The sequence below is a fragment of the Typopeltis vanoorti genome, chromosome 8, assembly GCF_054136105.1.
Source record: "Typopeltis vanoorti isolate ZY-2024b chromosome 8, IOZ_Tvanoo_1.0, whole genome shotgun sequence".
Taxonomy (NCBI): Eukaryota; Metazoa; Arthropoda; class Arachnida; order Uropygi; family Thelyphonidae; genus Typopeltis; species Typopeltis vanoorti.
The window spans coordinates 125,360,372-125,383,744 of NC_143556.1; the positions used below are offsets into that span (position 1 = coordinate 125,360,372).

The window sequence follows — 23,373 nt, forward strand, 5'->3', positions numbered from 1 at the left end:
TCTTTAATAATTTCCAATTCTTGTTTTAAAGATTCATTCTTCAGAGGAACAAAATTTGTGTGCTCTGGATACCAAAGATTTTCCTTTGAATGTAATTCCTAGTGTTGTCTGTAATAATAATGATGATGTCTTAAGATACTTAAGACGAAATATCTACATATTATTAAAAATTGAATTACTGTGGTATACGTGTGAATTTTTAGTTATCCGATTATACTTTTGATGGTACTTGGATTCATGATTTTTGACAGACGTTCCGAGATACCTTTGATATATGGTATTGGAGTCCTATGGGCTTCTTCTTGTCTGGGTTCATGTGTAGGGTAGTGGCTGAGGATTTAAAATTAAAGATGTAAAATTGCTAAATATAAAAATTGTCTGTGCTTAATTAGATGGCATCGAAAGTTACAGTGGGAAGGATGAACAAAAAGGAATTTGTTTTTCTTGGAATAACAAACTCAGGCATGTACTGCCATAACCTGTAATATTGGCTGCTTCCTTATCATCCAAAAAGTAACATTTCGTGCGGTACAATCAGTAGATCTCAGACTGCGGAAAGAAATTAGTTCACATGATGGAGAGGATCTAATCAAATCCCGTATATTTAGTTCAAAGTGGATTACCTAAGGACTTATTTGATACTGTGAATTCAATCCATGTCAGAAAGGCATCAATTTCTACGGTCTGTTCGGGAATAAATCACCTTAAACTATGTCTATATTTCTTTCACTCTCTTCAATACCTATGAATATGCTACCAACAACCAGTCAACACCGGTTTTCAGAAAAATATTAGTCTGAATACTAACTACTCCTCCGGTTCACGAATTCCTACTTTTCTTGTCCTACAGGAAAAGGATTTTGCCTACTAACTACTCCTCCAGCATTTGTATTTCAGCAAAGGTACACTCATTCACAAGAAATATAGCTAAATCACTACTTTGTATATAACCGTTGGTTCATCACACCAACAATAACACTACAGCTGTAATATATTTTGAGCCATTTCATGGATAGGATTAAGTTAACTGGAATTGCAGCCAAAGCCACTAAAGGCTATATGTCTAGCAGCTGTACTTATTTCCAGTTGAATTTACTTCTTTATGAGATGAAAAACTGGAAAAACCACATGTAAAATTTCTAAATATAAACATTGTTTGTGCTTAATTAGATGGCGTCGAAAATTACAGTGGAAAGGATGAACAAAATGTGCTAAATAAAGTGAGCAATACTCACCTTATATACGTCAAAATTTTCGATGATGGAATCAAAACATGAATACAAATCGTTGAGGAAATCCACAACCTGTAAAAAATGTAAAAATAATTAATTCAGAGCTTAGAAACGTCTATTCATTTAAATAAATATATCTAACCGGTGTTATTTTTGACCCATTTTAAAACTGAAGTCAAGTGAGAAGTCAAGAAATCAGTTCAATGTAGGCTATGCTTTCTTAAAAATCCATACCTCTTTCTTACTGATATCACTTCTGTTATCTTTCATCTATTATTTTATTCTTATATATTCATTGTCTTAAGTATAATAATGAATGAAAAAATTGACTTCATGCTTTGTATGGATTAAATTCTGATGCTGAATTTGCATGCAGTAAAATAACCATTTTACTGCAGGTCGTTAAATAAGTTTCGAAAAAATAAATCCTTAAGTTTGTTTTGTTGTTTTTAAAAAAAATTCCGAAAATATTAAAAAGTTCGTAGAGGCATCCTATGGAGATTCTGTCGTTATGTTAACAACATACAGGGTATATTACAAACCTACAACATATGGGTACTGAGACTAAGCTGGAAGGATAACAAACCGGGTAAAACTTGATAATTTTTCAAACCAGCTCAGACCTAAAATAAGCAGAGTGGTAGGTTCACATAGAGAATGTAATGCATTTAACATCAAGATATTCACAAATATCGATGATCGTAGTGAAATTTGAACCTAACATATGACAACGGCGATGTCCACTCGAACAATAGATGTGTTAATTGCTTTTGTGTTTTGCTTTTAAGGAACCCTTCAACGTCCGTATGGGAATTAAAAAAAACGAATGACATTATGAAAGACTTTGCTATAGCAAGAATCGGGTTATTGCCTTTGAGATCACTAAATCAAAACCGTCATTGCATTTTTCAAAAGTTTCGAGTGATTTCAACCTAGCCCAATAAATAAGTAATTATTTATTAAGTATTTAAAACATTCTATCGCATCTTCAGTGAAGGCAATTAGTGAATGCCAATTTCTTCAAGTCACTGATGAAATTTCAGTTTTTTTGCGTTTTATCGGTGAGCAGAGCACAGAAAAGTAAATTTAAATTATCAGCGTACATCAAAACGGTGAAACAAACTTCGTTAATAACAAATTTCTGTCATGGCTAACCAGCTTTTCTAATAAAATTTAAAATTATATTTTATAAAACAGACATTTCAATAGAAAACAGAACTAATGAATTAATGCATAAATTTGCAATACCATTAAAAGTGCTCTAAATACTTTCAGCAATTTTCGAAATATGTTGATATATTTCAAATTTTCTGTTCCAATGAGATTCTGAGCTCAACGAGCTCATACGGACCTACAAATAAAGCTAATTAGCGACTCTTAATCACGAATGCTTTTTATTTCCGTCCATAATGCCCAACATTAGTTTCACAGTGCGTTGTTCTAGACATTCATATTTCAACAGTCGGTTGACCCTCTAAGTATACGAATTCAGAAGCCGAGCATACATTGCGTATAATCCTCTAGACATTTCAAATATGTCGACAACTATAACAGAGCATAAAATCGAATGTTATATTTTTAATAAAGCCAGTAATTGTATCCCATTTTAAAAAATATTAATTATGACTTTGTAAACATTATATTTCTCATACTTATTCGTGTTATAGTGGTAAGAGTTACAAATGTCACACGAATTTCTTCAATTAAATAATTGCAATTAATTAAAAAGGATAATTTGGTGAGAGGACAAATGAAATAAAACAGACTGAAGGAGGCGACATGCATGGCGAGGAAGGAAAAATCGGATTATGGTAAGAAATTAACTGAACAGACTAAATTAAATCCTAAACAGATATTTTGCTAATCAGAGAGTAAATGGAAAAATGATTATGAAAGGAAGAAATTTGGGGGAATGCAAATGGTAGTAAGATAACTGCAGTAGAATAATATATGAACTTGTATGTGTTATACGATGTAAGCGCAGAACCCGAAGGGAATTGTCCGCTTAACGGATGACCCCTCTCTCTCTCTCTCTCTCTCTCACATTCAATATTTGCATTATGCCTCTACAGGTGTTTTTGTGGGCATCCTTTCACTACACTGGTCACCGGCATCCTTCACTTTCTTGTAAGCATTTATAACCGAGTAGCTTTAACTCAGCAGCAATAATGCATATCAAATTCATATTTACTAAGCTGCTAATTTTCCTTTTCATAATATCTATCTCTAGTTTAGGAACAAGCATGCTCGCAAAGTTTCGTAATAAGTAATTATGACCTCAGCTCTTAAGAGAACACAGAGAGTTATTTTTGTTTCTTTTTGATCTCTTCTCTGTGCACAACATTGAATGATTAATAGGATTTGCAACTTGTATATTTATATATGCCTTATCCTTTTATTTATATAAATATATTACATCCAATGATGAGGGGAAAATAAGAGGTAACAGAAGAGTAGAGTTACATAGATACTAATTTCTGTACATATAGCAATCGGATATACGTACGCTTTATAGGCTGGACTTTCATTGTCGGGAGGATTAAGGACTAATCTGAATCTCGACTATGAAAATGGAAGGTGAAAATACCGGGCTGAGTAATACAGTTCAATTGTACAAAGAGCTACAAAATCCAGCTAACAAATAATAAGTCTGTTATTGTAGAAAATTAAGATCGTTGAGAAGATAGCTATTCCAGAAATTAGGAAAGCTGAGCAGTAATGTGAAACTGTTGTAAGCAGCAGTTTCTTTTTGACCGTCGCTGTCTTATTAATCTTCTGAACGTTTTCTAATAAAATATTTCTAAAAGCAAGTATGTCCGAAAATTATTTGCATATAGAAATATTTATTCTCATACACTTTTCATTTTAAACAGTATCGGAAATTTGTTATAAACGAATTTTATTTTGCATGTTTATTTACTATTACATTCTACCTTCAGGGAATGTATTAACTTTTTTTTTCCATCATCGTCCTATTTAGGTTAATACGATAGATTAAAACATTATTCTGGTTCTATATTACTAAAGCAAGATGAACAGTCACAAGTAATGCACAGATTGGATATTTGATTGTAAATGACAGCGGCAGCAGGATTTGGTTGTCACTCATCATATGACTTCACCTGAGTGCTGTGACTGACATGTCAGTCACAGCATTTAGATGGGGTTGGTGTAGAACATGCCTGCAGAATTCAGACAATCTAACAAATGATGCTGCTATGGGGACACGCAGTTACATAAAGCCCTGCGGAATGGAAGCATTACAGTATGAAACTGTTGTTCCAAGTAGTCATGACAATGTACTTGGTACATCACAAAGCAGGCGTCACATCTACTACCGCTTTGTGATTCATCAAGCATGCTGGAAATCGAGACTAAAGTAACTAGGAAATGCTGCTGCATCCGTTATATTACCCTGAAATAATTATTTTAATCCTCTTCTCACAGGCGTTTTCAGTCCAAACAATATCGTGCGTTAAGTACAGCATGAGTTGCATTCATGAAAGGTTGTTTGTAAACCTATTGTATTGGTTTGACTAAGGGTAACATATTCTGAGAACCTTGCTCTAGAGACCAACCGCGGAACATTCTTTTAGGCCTACGATAAAATAAATTGGTTTACCACGGAAAGATGCAAATCATCTACCAACTAAAGAATCTAAAACGTATACCGCAGAAAGAATCGACCACAGCCTGTTATGAGAAGAGTTGACACATCTAACGAAGACAGCAATACACAAACTACTGCTGCATTAATTATTTTCCCAATGATAACGCATGTAGTAATAAAGTTACTCAGATGGCTAGTGATTACAATGAATTAATATTTGTTGTATTCTCATAAAATAATTTTTAAGAAAATCAAATCTCATTATAATTTGTCATGTGTTTATGTAGTTCGGATATGTTTATAATGTTCTAATAAGCCCTCAAGCGATTTTTAATCAAACATTATGCAAAAATCTGCTACTGCTTCAATCAAAGGTTTTGGATGGAAGAAGTTATATAAATATTTAAAGTAACAAATAAACTCAAGCTATTTTACTAAAGATTGCTCTTCACTTAATAATGAATAAGATCTGGGCATAAATCTTAGTTGAAAAGAATGTTACCCAGTTCATTTAATTCTGACACAGAATATGTGATATGCTACAAGATTCCATTTTCGTCGATAATAACCATCCTCTTTTACTTTATTTCAGTGTGTTTAATGCTCTTACATAATCGCCATGAATTTTGCTTATTCCGTCATATATACGCTTCGGTGTTTTAGAAATAAATACCATCTTTATGGAAATTCCGCGTAGTGGAGTAAACTTTGTGTTTGATTAAGCAGTGTTCAGTAAAATGAAAACTTTCGAATGGCAATAGGGATTCGTGCAGTTTTCTATTTCTCAATGAAAGTTGGGCGCAAATTTATTAATAAAAAAATAAATACATTTAGAGATTTTACCTGCATAGGTGTACTATGTGCCGATAGAGCAGTAAATCCAACAATATCACTGAAATAAATGGTAACACTGTCGAAGGCTTCAGCTGTAACTGATTCACCATGGATCAACTGACTAGCCACTGACCTGAAATATGAAAGATTTATTATTCTCATTCTGCAGATATTTCGATCATTCTCATTAAATGCACAAGACTTTTCAATAATCCAGATCAGAACAATTCCGCATATTTATTTACTTATTTTTATTTCACGCAAGTTTATAATTTCACTTATTTTACTTATCAGCAGATGCTCTGAAAACAGATATTCATCACACTAGAAATAAAATTTAGCCATTGTATTCAATGTTCATCACCTAGTGGTCAGATAGGTAATTACAAAATTTAAAAGAAACTTAAATGTTGAATGTGTCGGATCGAACTTTTTGGTTCTCAAGAAGCACTGTTTCTACGAGCTTCTCATGTAGGTGCATATCAGAAACACGTTATTTATAAATAAATTACATGAAGTTTATTTAATGATACCGGGAATATCGATTTTATTTATTTAAACAAAACACTTTCTTCACTTTTTGACAGCATTATCGAGGTAATCTCTACAACAAAAATGTAAAACAAAATCTTTACCACTCCAAAAGAACTTCATATGTGACACATGTTACTTATTAACTGCTATCAGCTCGGAATTGTTATTGCATGTTCCTCAAAGCATGAGGCTTTTATAAAGAATAACAGCTACATATTTTTACCTACTATATTTTTTAAAATATAATAACAATTGATATCTGAAAGCAGCTTATACGTGAAGTAAAACCTGATATAAGCATCTATCACATACGAAGTTCGTTGTTTCGAATAATGGCAAATGCCATAGGTGGTTGATGGTCCAATGTACTGCAAGACCGATATATTAAGTGATTCCAATAGCATAATGCAAAATGTTTTGTGTTCAGTGTGATATGTGAGCGAACTATTTCTCTGACTTCCTGTCTCATCATTCGAAACAAGAAGTCATTTTCGAGATGAAACTCGAAACACCTGCAATCTATTTTATAGTTTTGCTGAGACATCTTCAACAAATCTTAACGTATTTCTTAGATCCTGAAAAACGTCGAAGCGGCGTTAACTCCCCAATGTTTTGCAACATTCCGGTACTGCCTATAAAACTTGCTTTCTTGCGGAAATGTAGGAAATATGGTACTCCCTTTCCAGATGCATCAGTCAGGAAAGAGAATACTGTCTTTGGAAGATCAAAATGCTTAAAAGTTTCGGAAACAGTCTGAGATATTATGATGACCACATCTTTTAGTATACAAGCGATACGTTTCGAGTCAATAATACTAAGAAACAGCCTTGGTATCTTATTGAAGTGATGATTTTGGGATAAAAGTTCTTTTTATCTTCATCTTATATGGCTCGCGGGTATAGAGAAAAAAAAGAGTTCATGTGGCTGTTCTTATTTTATTTGTTCGCTTTTTTTTTTTGATCCAGTAGTTTACTAATAATGTTCAATGATACTGGCTTTTTACAGAAAAGAGATTTCTGATATAAGGACCAATGCATTCGTGAGCAGTTGATTTGGTTTTCGCCAACATTTTACTACAAAACAGCACGAAAACGCTCTTCATAAGTAAACTCTGTACAGGAATACCTTAATCGAAATTTAGATGTTCCCCCCAACCCTTCGATTCCTGACTTTCACCTAACTCACTAGTATTAGTAAATACTACAGGTTAATAAATATTTCAAACTAATTTCCGATTATACTTAACGTTTATTTTTGATTTATCGACTACGAACAGAGTACAAGTAAATTTGGTAACAGTTTATAATAAAACTTGTTCTCCTTGACTAATATATTATATTACCTTCATCGTAAAGCATTGTTCTGTCAGAGGAACTGTCCGTACTCCTATTGTATGATGCTCTCTTGCTAACGGATGTTGGACACGAAAGGCAATCGACCACCTTGCAAATATTTTACCATAATCCGTCCATTACAAGTATAATAGCAGTTGGTGAAAGAAAAATAAATTGAAAAACAATGGTCTCTGTTCCCCAAAATTCAAACAACAAGTACAAAATCTCGACCATTTTGACCTCAAATCAACCAACATTATTCAACAGTTGTGCTTCTAAGAATAATTATGAGTTCAAAACATTAATAGATAAGACTGAAAAGGGTATGGTGCTGTATAGAAATTCCTCATGTGGAAAAAACGATAACTAATAAGTGAAAAATTCTCAAACTAGCTGTCTAGAATGGAATCTAAAACAAAATTCTATACAGCAAATCATTATAGAATACCAGGTGTTCTATAATGATTTACTATGAATTTATCAACCCACTTCGCCGAGTATTTCGTTGTACCACTGAAACTATTGTACGGGTTATAACATACATTACAAAAAAAAAGGTTACACGTAATTATATTCAAATTTAGTTTCAATTTTAGTTAAAACAAAATAAATGAGAAGTAAAATTAAATAAGTAAAACTGGATAAGTAAAATTTTACAAACAAACTTACATGCTGGAATTAGTCAGTATAGTTGGAACATAGAAGAGAAATGGAGTTGTATGAAAGAAGGTAAGGAAAATCTCTTTACAAAAACAAATGATTTATTTTCATTTTAGCGTCGACGTAGAACGAATCAGAAGAAAAATTGAACAAAAATAATTTCTTAGAGAGTGTCTAGGCTACACAATCACTATCAGGGACTGTCAGAGTAAATATATTACTCTATATCCCATACAAAAGTAGATAAAGAACACTATATACCAATCATTCTCTGGACCTCTATTATTTGAAGTTATGGAACATTCCAGATTCGTTTATAACTTAAAACCGGTGTACAGATAGTAGGAAGCAGTATTTCATCGTAGTAGTTGAATACAGGTGGTATGGTAACACGGCGTGAACTAAATGACTTCGAGACAGGTGTCATCCTGGACTGTCACATTGGTGGCATGTCCACACGTGCAATTGTCGCTGAACTGGAACATCCAAAATCAACGGTTGGCGATGTGATCAACAAATGGAGACGTTCTGGCATCACTAGTGCAGGAAACCAGGGCGACCGCTGAAAATGACTGACAGGGACAGGAGGGTGTTGAAAGGGGTGGCACGCAAAACCCGGCTACTACAATCTACACAGATCATTCGGGATGAGTTCCGGATTGCAAGTAACATCATGGTGAGCACTAATACTGTACGAAAATTACACTATTTACTGGATTTTCACGGAAGAGCAGGCATACAAGCCGAACATCACAACAACGAACAAGGTGGCTCGTCTGGTCTGGTCTGGTCTGGTGTAAAGAGCGTGTGAACTGGATAATCGACCAGTAGAAAACGGTACTCTGGAGCGATGAATCGAGGTTCACCTGTTTCCAGTCTAATGGCAGGGTGTGGAAGCATGCTGGTGAACACTTGATACCACAGTGTGTTGTACCCACAATTTGGTGGAGTCATGGTGTGGAGTTCATTCAGCTGATTTTGAGTGGAACTACTGGTCGTTGTCCGTGGTTTCGTGAAGGCAATTCAGTACACTGATATTCTGGATAATCAGGTGTAGCCTACAATGTGGAGTTTTTATGGAACGGACCCATGTTACTATCAAGAAGACAGTGCCCGATGCTACAAAACTGCAGCCGTAATGGAATGGTCTGAAGAGATGAGTATTAAACGACTGCCCTGGCATGAGAAGAGTCCTGACCTCAACCCCATCGAACACCCCTGTGGAATGAATTGGAGTGGCGATTGAGGTCCATAGCAGCAGGTATTCGATCTGAGCTGAGTGCTTCTTTGTTGGAAGAATGGAGACAAATTCCACCGGATGTCTACCATACATTGCGGAAAGCCTCTCTCTAAGGGTGCAGGAGGTGATCAAAGCCAAAAGTAGACATACCCGATATGAAATTTCGCCTGCTGGTATCAATTGTAAATTGCTAAAGTGTCTGGACAATTATTAATAGACAGTGTATGTGAATTATCAGTAAAATATAAATGAGTAAAATTTGGATAACCTGGTGGTTAAACATTTGTTTGCATTGGATTAAAAACGACTTAAAAAAAGAAAATTAAAGCGAAATATCAAAATCATTAAGATCAGTCACCACCTTATAGCTGGTGACTAATCTTAAATGGCGTTGCGAGTTAAGAAAAACTTAAAATGAACCTCCGGTAAACAGTTTATAAACACAGTACTAAACAATATAGTATGGATCAGAATATCCGTGGTTAAAGTTTTCTAAACCAGATCATCCCACCTATGTAATGTTCGAATTTTATTTGAATCTTGTATCGTGTTTGAAGAAAACTATGATTCTGATAATAATCCAAATGTGTTTACCTTAAGTAAATATTTTGTATTAAAATAAAATATTTAACACTGCAAAAGAACATGAAAACTTGTATTCACACCCCTTTAAAAATTCTTAAGTTCATAGAACATATCATACTTAAACCTTGGCTAAAATGTATATCAATTGCATTCATAACATTATGCAGATATTAATTTAAATTATAGTTCGCAATATCCAGAATTACTTAGGTAACAGCTGATACAGTAAATCTTCTGCCTTCCTCTTTTCTTCTAGGTAGTCTGCAGTTCTCTCCTCCACTAAGGCTTCAAGATTATTAGCATACTGCTCCATACGGGACAAGAGATTGTCGAGGATGTTTCCGCTTTCGTTGTCTCTACAGTAAACATAAAATGTAAATGGCATTAAAATATCTAATCCATGGTGCCGTTTTCAGTTCTATGCAAATACATCACAGTCAGTTAACGATACGTCATACGGATATTTATTATTCGTTACTCTAGTTTTGAATGTTAAAGAATTATTCTTTCCAATTTTTATATAGACATACAATCTTGGTGCAGATTACTATGAACAGGCACACAAAATGTTCAATTCCAGATATATGCAAATATACTTTCGCTGTATCTTATAACCTGACATGCATCTTAATAAATTTATAATCTTTGTTATGAGTTGTCTTATGAGTTATAATTCATTTGAGTTATTTTTTTAATTTTATTTAATTTTTTTTTGAGAATTTTTAAGAACATCCCACAGATTTTCTGTAACATTTGGATTGATAGAATCGATGACACTCCTCCGGTCAGGCCATTTGGAGTAGTTCATTAAGCAGTCACTCTAAAATAAGAAAATGTTGTGGAAGATATATAAGGAGAAAGGGAATTAGCTAGCTTACAAGCAACGCAAGTTACTAAGAAAGGGGACCAACGTGGTAAGGCAAAATAAAAATATGAGAGGAAATTATCCGAATAAAACAAAGGAAATTCCAAAGAGTTCTTTCGCTATGTATTAACTAAAAACAAAGAATGACTATATGAGGATAATTTTAACAAGGGACGATGATAAAGGCAGACAGAATAGTTAATGTTGTCCCCTTGACAAGGGTCTGTAATTTTAGTGTAACAGATGTGAGCGTACCCGATGTCAGAATAGAGGTTGATAATTTGAAGTACTTTGGAGTATCGATGCAAATAAGAATATGAAATTATTTGGTATATCAGCATGCGTATTGCCTATGATTTGGCTGTTTAACTTAAGTAACAAGTCTAGTAAAATCCCAAGTGAGTGGAAAGAATCGAAATAATTCCGTCGCATAAAAAACTTGAAGACTGCTGTAGCAAATTACAGACCACCTGATATTTCCGGAGTGGTTAAAAACGTATTTACACGGAATATGCCCATACTTCGAAATATGAACTATTTCTTACATAATAATGAAATAAAATCAAAATTCTCCACACCGTTTTCAACTCCACCAGCTGTTACAAAATTCTCCACACCAGCTGCGTGTGCACTGTCTCTACTGACAGTGCACACGCAGAAATCAAAGTCATTCATGCTTACATAAATGTTAATTACGCCTGAACTCGTGGGAAGACAAGTTCCTTTTACTTCTTATTTGCTTTAAGCGCTAAAGTAGCATGTAAAATGCAGATTAATATACGTAGTCATAAAATTTGTCACCATATCTCATGACGATATAAGACCAAACTAGGTAATTTAAAAGTGTGAGAGAAACAGAACTGGTTTCTACATTCAGCGAAAACGTACATCGTAGCACGCAACTTCATTCAGAATTAAACAATGCGCTGTATTCAATAAAATGATGCACTGTTTTTCAGTTTGTAGGACATAAAACGCGCTAGTTTTTTTAAAGTGCCATTTAAGATATGAAAACCGCAAATAAATTGCAAACTCAATGTTAACCAAGGAGTTTGATAAAAAATATAATGGGGATCAAAGACTAAAAATTACCCCCAAAAAGCATTTCGCTAATAGACACCTATAAATAGATCTTCTGTTATTTAGAATATTTTCCCCAATGAGAGCAATTTTAGAAAAAAAAATCTGAATTTTTTTATAGATTGAATATAAGTCATAATACTCATTTTTAGTACATATGTTTCAATAAAATGACAAAAGGGGTTATTTTTTCCCCTAAATATAATTCGGCAAATTATTAATCCGCGATATTACACATTCATATAATTCGAAAATATGTATATATGTTTTTGTAATATACATAAAATACGAATATATTTCAGTGCATTGCATTTAAATTACTTTTTCTGTAAAAATGAAAGCACTGGGAGCATACCTACTTGTTTAGGCGGCGAATTATTGATTTCAGAGCATGAAAATCTGGTCTTTCTGTCGGATCTTCAGTCCAGCATTTTCTGATCATTTGTATCACTTCTTCGTCGCAAGCGTCCTTCTCCAACAATGGCCTGAATGGAGGTTTCTGGCTGTTTTTCACATTGTCTACAATTTCTACACAGAATGATGAAACAGAGTATGAGGACACATCATATTACTGTTGTGTCAATTAATGCATAGGTAATTTATTTAGTTATAACACAGGATGATTCCGTGATATATTAAAGGAATTAGGATTAAAAGGAATTATGTGAAATTTCCAAAGATTCATCGTGGGAGGGCACTTATCTCCACTATGTACAACTCACCTTCTCCCTTAGTTAATCCGTCAGCTAATACTACCATCAACACACCGTCATACTCCACCATCAACAACAGTGCCTTTTGTCTGCAAATTGCATTTGTTCTCATGGCTGATTTTGCAGAGTTATTCAGAGCTTTAGTAATGTTAACGTTCATTATTACAATTTGTATTTATTTAAAAGAAATCTAGCTCTGATAACTTTTAAAAAATATTTAAGCACTAATTTCGTTTATGTAGAAATGCTCCTCAATTATAAAAAACGGTCAATTAATTGTAATTTTTTTTTCGTGGTCCAGACAAACCGCGCGTTATATTTGCCTCTTTCTTAGAAGAAAGAAGAAAATATATATTCTTCTTTCTTTCTACGAACACGTCTACATATTTTAGCTTACTACAGTTCTAACTGATAAATCGGGTGAGTTATGAAAGGATAATATTCAGTAACTAAACAGCATATAGTTATAGCGAATCAGATTTATGCTGAAAATATCCCAAATAACAGAATAAATTAAATGACTATTAATAATTTAAAGTAATTAATTGGTAAATGAATTATTTTATAATTAAGGTTCTGAATACTGTATAAATGCTTAATTAAAATTGCAAGTTATTTTTCAATCAGTTTTTAATTTTTTTTTTCACCAGCTTTTTGCACTAAAGAATTTAGTTCGGATAATATAGCCCACAAAGTATAGGGCAGTGGATTATTCATTCTAACAACAATCCGTTAAACCTCGTGGAAAAAATCAGTTTTATTATAATTATCATCACCCACTCTTGAATTTGGGATTCACCTGGGTTTTACTATGCTGAATTTCTAACACCTCATTCGTCTTTCTCTTTTCCCATCAATTACAATTACAGAATGCAGTTCTATTATTCATGATTTTGTTTATTAAAATGGCCCGTACTGCACGCCGACCAACAATATCTCACATTTTGTCTAGAGATCTTTGTATTAATGGAAGATAATATCTGGTGATCTTTTGCGCGGACATGTGTGTGAACCTCTCGACAACAGGCTTGTGAAGGATGGGTAAAATCAATAAAAACGACCCTTCTGGAGCAGCTCCCACGGAATCCTTTCCTTGTGATAGATGGTATGGTGAGAAGCTGATCGTTAATGGAATTCCCTATTACTGTGGATAGATACCGAGCTGAGAGCTACGGGATGATAAATGAATGGACCATATTTGCTTCACTTTTTGCTTTTTGGGGATAAACGATATATGGGCTAATTTCCAAGTGACAGAATAAGGGCCAGTGGCATAGAGTGAAAAAGTCAACACAAGACAGGAAATAGTCTTCAGAAAAAGGTCTTAGATCAACTGGAAACAGATCGCTAGAATCATATATTCTGGTACTGAAGATTCGTAAATTCTGAAATGTCTCTCTGTCAATGTTCAAGAGGGAGAAACTGGATTAGAATTTGGCGTATTTGTTATCCCACTAGTTCATTCTCTTTGATGAATTGTTATCCTCATCGATCCAGAATAAGGGAAAGGTATGACACCAGTAAATTTGCTTAGCTAATATTGCTATAAATTGGCTTGTGCACGAAAATAACATAATAAATATATAAGCAGAAGAAATGACTTTAAGAGAGGGAGAAAAGCACACCTGACGTTTTAGAAAAACAAGGCAAGCAAATATACAAGCCCTGACTGAATGGCTTCCAGTATATTATTCAAACTATACATGAACTTTTGAAATTAAATAAGAATAATTTTCGATATTCTTCAACAGCCCGCTGGTGTCTTGATTTTTCGTGGATACATAAAGCGTTTCGAATTTATAATCCCCATTATTCTCCAAAATAATCAACATGGCCGCTCTTCATCCGTTTTATACTTAACAAAGACTGACATGACTGCAGTAAATTTATTCTTCAGAAAATAAGTCGTGCTGAACTAAGTTCTCTATAGTTGAAATTTACTATAGAGAAATTTATTTTTGAAATTTACTCATTAACAAAGCAAGTTCTTTGCAAAACATATTACATCAAAAAAATTATTTTTTTATAAGAAAAGTGTGTATTTTCTCATGAAAATATTTTTTGTCTGTTGTATAACATTAGGTTAAACCAGCGGTTCCCAAATTATTTTTGCTTCATTTGAAAAATTAAAATTTTTCAAATGAAGCAAAAATAATGATTTATCATAAACAATTATAAAATAATTATATAATTATGTAAATAATTATATAATTTTCAAGTATTTCCACAAATACTTGAAACTAGTATTTTTCGAAAAGGTGTATTTATTGTAATAATATACAACTAAAAGGTTCTTCACACCTCCTCCTAGACTCTGTCTATACCTCACAGTTGAGAAAACCCTGGTTTAAACTAATGTTATCATCTAAACATCTTTTCTTAATAAACGAAAAGGATTATCAGAGCACACACCAGTAATTACACATAGCAAATTTCTGTGAAATTTCGCCAGTATTCTTTTATAATAATGGTTACCAATTCTATCTTTCTATCCCTCCCCTCAAAAAAGTAACATTTTGCAATTGATAGAGGAGCTCTCTGAGTGCTGGAACCACTTGCCACTTAAGATGCGAATATCTCTAAATCACAAAACTGTTCGAATAAGCTGCATTATATTTGGGAAGATCAGCATGTTTTAGAAGTGGCGGCTTGAAGCGTCAGCCTTCTCATTTCACCGATCGTCTTGATTTTCATAACAGAATAGAATGCATCTAAAAACCACGGTATATGGAAATCAATGCCAGTTTAATGGAAATTACTTTGGTAGTAATAGTCATTTTCCCAATAACTCTTATAGTCTTGCGAGACTACGAGAAGAAAGATAAGAGGAAGGGACACTGCATGAAAATTTACCATCTAAATGCTATAAAAGTAGCGCAAGCAAAAACAAAGTTCCACATAACTATTATTTAATTTCATACAGGATATTTGGATTTGTTTTTAAATACTAATTGGAATACAGTTGAAAGTTTTGGGAATGATGAAAAAATGTGGCTTATTATTCGCTCAGCTGATTACATATCAGAACTTTAGGGATATCAGCAATAGTTAAATTAAAATGCAGAGACAAAGCTCTTTTCACATTAATTGGATGAAGAGATAACCAGTCCCCTAATGAACGTTTTATAAAATATAAAATCTCCGAATAAACGGTAAACATCGAATAGTCAAATTCCAAATAATTTAAATATAAAGATGTAATCGATAACGTGAAGTAAAGCGATTTTTCTGTAAATATTTGTTTGCATAACCATTAGCCTCACCAGACGAACTCTCTAGATAAAACTTATCGATCTTTCCACAGCAATTCTTTTTCCGCTGTCTGGTATGGGAGGAATGAAAGCGCTTTTAGATGGTCAACGGCTTCCACAGGCGGTCGATAAAAAGCGAATGTTTGTTTCTCTACATTTGATCTCGCATTGTTTTCTACACCTCTTTTTATGGCATTTACTGCTTCTTGTTGTTCCTGCGTACACCATACATCTGAGTTCTCTTCTGTTTTCTTGTCATTCGTGTCTTCCATCTTTCAATTTAATCATTCGTTCGTAATTCTTTGTTTGCAGCGTTTTATTTCTTTTAGTGTCAGATGTTTCGTCTTTCTTTCAATTCACTTTTGGCCACTGTTTATTTATTATGGATTTTATTTCTGATTGATTATATTACTCGCGTATCCAGGACTTTTCTCTGGTAACTCAGTAGAATTTTATTTTGGTAGAGTAGAATAAGCGCATAATCATATCCATATCCATATCCATAACGCTTACACCCATATAAAGCTTAGGTTTCCTTTTTGCATATCCTTAAAATAATTTGGTTCTATGACTGCTTTTCATATACACAATGTTTTTATCAAAAAAAGCTGTTTTTGATAGAAGAGAATAAAGATATCAATATATATCAAGCCATTAAAGAAAAACGAGATCGCCTGTAGTCCTAATGAATTTAAGTAACGTGCTTTCATTAAATGGTCATAAACAGATTAATGGACATCGAAAGCTCTCAGAAAATCAACACTCGAACGAAAAGTGTTTTTTTTTTTTTTTAAATCTCTCATAATTTGTCTTTCATATCTCAAAAAAATCGGCATAATTGAATAAATAGCAGTAGGACTACTGACTTCGAAAATAACAATAAGCAGAATTAATTTCTGATGTATACTAGTATAAGGCAACCGTTATACTCAAATTGAACATATCTTATATTGGCTAAATCCAATATCAGATATTGCTTATTATAGCCGTCTAGACAGTGGAATCGAAAATTAAGAAGAACCCTTACTGCTAAAGGTCAATAAATAATTTTAAAAGGTATCAGATGCGGTATTCGTGGCACTCTTTAAAACGTTTCTGAAAACTCAACCTCTTTAGGATGATCCTCGTCATAAAATCTGCTCACAGATTCAACCTATTGGCTTTTGATAATTCTACATATCCCCCCCCAAGCGAAAGCTGTTGAATATACAATATGCAGTATGCTGAAAAAATCATGTATAGCTCAGTCAAAGTTAATAACAGATGGACTAATCGTAAGTCTTTTCCACAGCGAAAATAGCTGTCTTCTAATAATATTGACTATTCACTCAGCATCAGAGAAACTTGTCTCTGTACTTCTAGTGGCGGAATAAAATAACCACGAGTTGCTTTAAAAATCCTCTACTCAAATTAGATTGTCAAATATTCTTGTTTGTTTTTTGTCAAGTCATGCCTAAAGGGAATCTGATTAGAGATTTATATAAGGATAATGCCTGAGCTGCTGTTTTTCTGCATAATTAAGTCTACAGTTCGCATGCCATCCTGTTTCTTACATCCTTGAAAATTATTATGAATATATACATTAAGGATAAACCCACGATGTTAGTTTTCCTATACCTGCTTTCCTTTACATATTCTGCGGCAGATTTAGCTGAAGCTGAGGGAAAGCACATACAAATAGAATCCTTTATCTATGCATGAGAGCTACAAACCAGTTTTTTTTTTTTTTTTTTTTTTTGCTAAAGCAATTTATGCAGATGATCTTTCAGCTCGTATTCTAGATGAAATTAATTGAACAACAGTAAACTTCCGATAACCTCATATAAACTGTATTTCATAAATATATGACTCATCCTGATAGAAATGTTTAACCTAATTCTATTATTTAAAACATTCTTTAGACTTCAGAAAACTATGACTACAATGAATTTCAGTTCTATTCTACTAATTTCATTTTTTTTCCTCATGAGATCACTTAGAACTCAAGGAATGCAAACAGACAGGTCATATGTACAAATAGTTCAGTGAGGTAATCCATGTATTCATAGATTGTGTGTGGATTCAAATATTTCACAAATTAGCAAAAAAATAAATTCAGCTTTACGTATAATATTGTTTTATAAGATTTTTATCTAAATATTTTCCTTCTTTGTTTACATTTGTAAATCAAGATAAGTTACTTTATGACTTTGTTTTGCTTAGTTATAAAGAAAATTTATTTACGTAAGAATTTAGCGCAAAAATTTTGTTTATACGATCTGTCATTGTAAAAGAATTTAAGTGTTGTGTTTCCTTCATAAAAACATCATAAAAACAATCAATGCTTTCAGGTAAGCTCACTTAATTACTGAAATAATTAAGTGGAACTTACCTCAATTTTTAAAGCTTGTACAATAAAAACGCGTTATAATTTCAGCAGTTTTCATTGTAAAAGAAAATTGATACTTTACTGCACAGTGAAGAAGACACTGGTCGCCATACATACCGCTCAAACCAATGAGGCAATGCACAGTAGTGGTGGAAATTTATTTTTTTGTATTTTCGAGCATGCGCACAAGGAAAGCGACTGAGACGGAAGTGAGTATTGTTAGCTGTTCGAGTGAGGAGAAGGGAACGCAGATAAAGAGAATTATGAGGGTTTCTTTATATTCAATATATGAGGAAGCACAGAAAATGTTTAAAATGGAAGAAGGTGAAAAAAAGGCAGATGAAAAAATACAGTCTTTGTATTAGCGTTATTTGTCCATAAAAGACATTTTAAAACAAACTAAAGGAAACTTTACATTAAGGGGATAAAAATCCCTTATCATTTTATTATTTTACAGCCAGTATTCGAAACTTTAAGATCGAAAACTACGATCCAAGAGTTTCATGCCGACGAACTATCAGCGAATCCAAGCGTAAGTGACCACCTAGTAGTACCACACCAAGGCAACTCGAAGCAAAGGTGAAGCAAGCTCCCTCACTATCCTTGATATTTTCTCATAATATAAAAACTCACAGCTCCTAGGAGATGTAATACTTCTTTACATTATGAGGACAGGCCACTACCCAGATCGGTTTCAACCTTATGAATAAGTAAAGCCGTCTCTAAAAATTCGGACGATCCTTAGGTCACTCAATTGTGGGCGAAAGACCGTCCATCTCAGCGTTGGCTCCACTCAGTGATGGCCTTCCATCCACCACTATCGAGCAGAACCGCTCATATTCCGAAGAAAAGCATTCACTGACAAAGCCCCTCACCGGAAAACACTTTCCCCGGAGACTCAAAATGCTCTCTTAAGGCAAAAACGTTAAGAGAGCGAACTCATATTAGCATCTCACCGGTTTCAGCCTTATGAATAAGTAAAGCCGTCTCTAAAAATTCGGACGATCCCTAGGCCACTCAATTGTGGGCGAAAGACCGTCCAACTCAGCGTTGGCTCCACTCAGTGATGGCCTTCCACCCACCACCACCACCTAGCAGAACCGCTCATATTCCTAAGAAAAGCATTCACTGACAAAGCCCCTCACCGGGCCGTGCCGGAAAACACTTTCCCCGGAGATTCAAATTGCTCCCTTAAGGCAAAAACCTTAAGAAAGCGAACTCATATTAGCATCTCACCGGTTTCAGCGCTTTTTGAGGCCTCATCAGTGAGTAGCTAGACCTGGATGATATCAAAGTTTAAGTGAATAGAACTTACATACCTTCACTATACGAATGCCAGAAAGGTGTGCCCATATATTATATTATAACATATTATAACTAAGCTGAAAAGCCAAACGGCTATTTTTTTCTGGCGAAGTTATAATAGTTACAGATAAAATAGCCATTTGGCTTTTCATCTTAGTTATAAAGGAAACTTTATTGTATCAGTTCAATTATGAAGTGGTTCCAGTAAAGTGCTATTTGAGTTTTAACTTACTGTTTTAACTTACCGATTCGCACTCTGAGGTAATTGAAAACTGTTGAGGATGAAATTAGGATGAAAAAAGAACCTATTTATGTTACTGATATACCGGTTGGAGACATTTGTATTAATTGTACTCCTGTGAATTTAATAGAGAAAATTCTATTGGAAGAAAAACCAAAAATTTCCAATTATTGGATAAACCTATAATACATGTTGTACCGTGGATGGGCTATTAATTTTTTTTTCTTAATTTTTTTATTATTTTTACCTATTCTACTCCGGAAAAAATGCTCTACAGACCAAACATGGAACATTTTCGAACCACTTCAGATCGGGGAGGTGGTTACACACCGGACGATGAAATTCATCTCCCACCTAAAGACAATTGCAAACATTCATGCCCACGGCGGGATTTGAATCCCCGACCTGTTAGTTGGAGACCACACTAACAACTCGGCCAATCAGACCAGCAAAGGTCTGGTTAGCCGATTAATAGTGTTTATACATAAATGTTTATGTCTATACATAAAAAATACACTATTAATCGGCCAACAGGATATAAACACGTGTGTGCTGTTTCATTTTATTTATTATATTGTAAACTAAACATTATTTAAATTAAGGGGATATTAAATCCCACATTGTTTTAAAACCGAATAAGAAACTCAAAGATTAGAATCAGAGAGTTTCATGCCGAATATGGTATAATAAACTATAAAAGTATCGGCGGTTACTAGCGTGAGCTAATGCAAGTAGTGCTAGTACGTAGTGCAATACCGGGCAACTCGCAGCAAGGAATACCAAGAATAGCGATCAGAACTTTACCACAAGGTGGTAAAGTTCTGATCGCTATTCTTGGTATTTTCCATAATGTAAAAACACATTTGTTTTTACATTATGGATAGCGATCAGAACTTTACCACCTTTGCTGCGAGTTGCCCGTAATTGTAACTACGTACTAGGACTACTTGCATTAGCTCACGCTAGTAATCGCCGATATTTGCATAGTTTACTATATTCGGCATGAAACTCTCTGATTCCAATCTTTTAATTTCTTATTTGGTTTTAAAACAATATGGGATTTAATATCCCCTTAATTTAAATAATGTTTATATCGCCTAAATGAAGCCTGTTGGCTCTTTATATTTAAGAAACTAAACATGTTTGTTTAGTTATATATCTTTGAAGACTTATTTCATAGTGGTTGAAATGGGTAATTAAGTTATATATGTGCTATTCTCGAATATGAATGTGTGTGAAACTCGGGATTAGAAACAATAGCTTTATAGTTTCAGATTTTTGTCCTAAGTTAGGAGTCAATTCACTCGGAATCAAAAAAGAAACCACATATCTGAATTGCGCCCAATATTCACTTGCGTGGGTCATAGAAATAACACTAAATGCTTCATCCTTATAGAATACATAAAATAATTTGCAAATGGACAGGAGAGATAAATTTTAAAAAAAATTAAGAATATTCGAATGGATAACCTATTATATCGTACCTGAAGTCACGAAACCTCTCTGGTAGCGGGAAAATATACATGCTAGGTAGTTTCCAATTTAATATCTACAAAATATATCAGCGGCTGAATCGAAAATCAGTACAAATGTTATATATCGAAATGAATGCAAGAAAATAACGTTTCACAGAGAAGTATTAATCAAATGTCATTCAAGAAATATGCTTGTACATATCGTGTATCAAATGATCATTCACAAGTAAATATATGCCAAGGAGCTCAAGATACGAACAGGTATGCCTAATATACTGACAGATCGGAGCCGGTGTTCAGTAAGAAGGTTCGTTACCACAACTACCGTCTCATTCTACAAAATCTGTGTTTAGAGATGTGAGCTGCGTCAAGCAATCCCATAGTTTCAGAACAGGCTGAGCTTCGTGCCATGAATGTTTACGTAAGAACTGCAGTCCAGAAAGCAACCGATAATGAATACAAATCGCTTAATGTCATTGCCAGTATACATAGACCCTCTAGCCTGTGAGGAAATGGTAATCGGTCCCTTGTGAGTAATGTGGTACGCTAATACACGCGGAGTATGCTTTTTAATATGGTCGGAGAATCATACTTATCGTACATTGCTGAAACTTTATGGTGCAGCATCGCAAACTCGATAACATTGCACATCACAAAACTATTATTGTAAACACGTAGTTTGAATAGAATAATACGGGAACATCAACTGCCCATTCAATGAGTCAGAACCATGGCAATGACAAGACGCTATTTTCAGCCGTTCAAATGTCTAATACTTTAAAGGGGGGAGAGGAGGGACACAATATTACCAGCTTTTCACCAGAAATTTGTTAAAAGCTTTGAAGAGTAGAGCAATTGAATTCCTTTCGAATCGATCAGCTTCTGGCAAGAAAGACGAATTTTCATTACATCTGCATGCGTTCTATGACTTTTAGCGGGATAGTTCATGCACTGTATTTTCTCTTGCAGATTTGCTTATTCTTCAAACAGATTCCACTCAGAGATTAGCGACTCTGTTTTGCAGAAGAGAAACTGCTTTAGAAATTGCGATTCAAAATCCTTTTCAAAAATAACGTTTTACCAACAAATCTTTAATACTTTTCCAGTTAAATACAAACAGCAGATTATATAGTTTTATTACATGGAAATCAATGAACGTTTGATGAAGCGCGCGTTTCTCTCTTTCCAAGCGAAAATTAAATATCTGAAAACGTGTATTATGATGGATGAGTCATTTTCTTTCATCATTCTAAACTTTAATACCGTATGTTTCAAATATACTGAACCTTTTCAGATGCTTATTACTCAGTAAACAGATTTCGTACGAACATTTAGTATTTTCAGCATTTGTAAGAAAGTAAAAATAACTGATAGTCGCTTTACAAATTGGTTCAGAAAACATCCGCAACCGAAACCCAGTTACAGCAATACATTAGGCATTAAAGGCAACATTATTGAAACTCAAAGTTTCCTTTGATCGTAAACATGAGTACAATATACGCAGTCCTAACAGTTCGTAGTTTTCCCCCTACTCTCTTGCTACTAAAGCACCCGATATGCGGCATGGCACATTAAACCTGTTGCTTTAGGTATCTTGCGTACATCACGAGGATTGCTTCTCTTAAATACAGGCATATTTTGGGTAGAGAATCTGTTAACATTGTCTTAAATAACAAATTATCCATACACGGTACTAACGTAAAATTGTTTCTTCTTACTAACTTAAAATTGTTAGTTTCTCAACCAAACTCGCTTGTATCAGCTCAACATAAAAAAAACTTAATAATAATAAAATAAATAAATAAAAAATAACGTTTTACTGCTAAAGCACAGTCTTCCATTTAGTTCTCATTTCGGAAATCGTGGTGAGGTGATTGGGCTAGAAATACAACAGCTGACCTTTATCTTTTCAATGTTTAATCTCAAAACTTGCTTTAAATTATTTTGCTCACCTGTCTCTCAATAAAATAAAACAGTCAATGTTTCTCATTCTATTACAAGTGATTCTTCACATTATGAAAAAAAAATCTCTCTCTCTCTCTCTCT

The 23,373-nt window shown here is 33.9% G+C and overlaps 1 protein-coding gene across 1 annotated transcript in view; it reads right to left on the reverse strand.

Annotated features, from left to right (window-relative positions):
• Positions 1-23,373, reverse strand: part of LOC150104334 (atrial natriuretic peptide receptor 1-like) — a 282,793-nt gene that overhangs the window by 17,708 nt on the left and 241,712 nt on the right. The window contains exons 15-18 of the mRNA XM_090396460.1: positions 12,334-12,502; positions 10,236-10,385; positions 5,686-5,809; positions 1,236-1,304 (exon numbers count right to left, since the gene is read on the reverse strand). Of these exons, the coding sequence (XP_090252586.1) occupies positions 1,236-1,304; positions 5,686-5,809; positions 10,236-10,385; positions 12,334-12,502 (512 nt within the window). The remainder of the gene's footprint in view (positions 1-1,235; positions 1,305-5,685; positions 5,810-10,235; positions 10,386-12,333; positions 12,503-23,373) is intronic.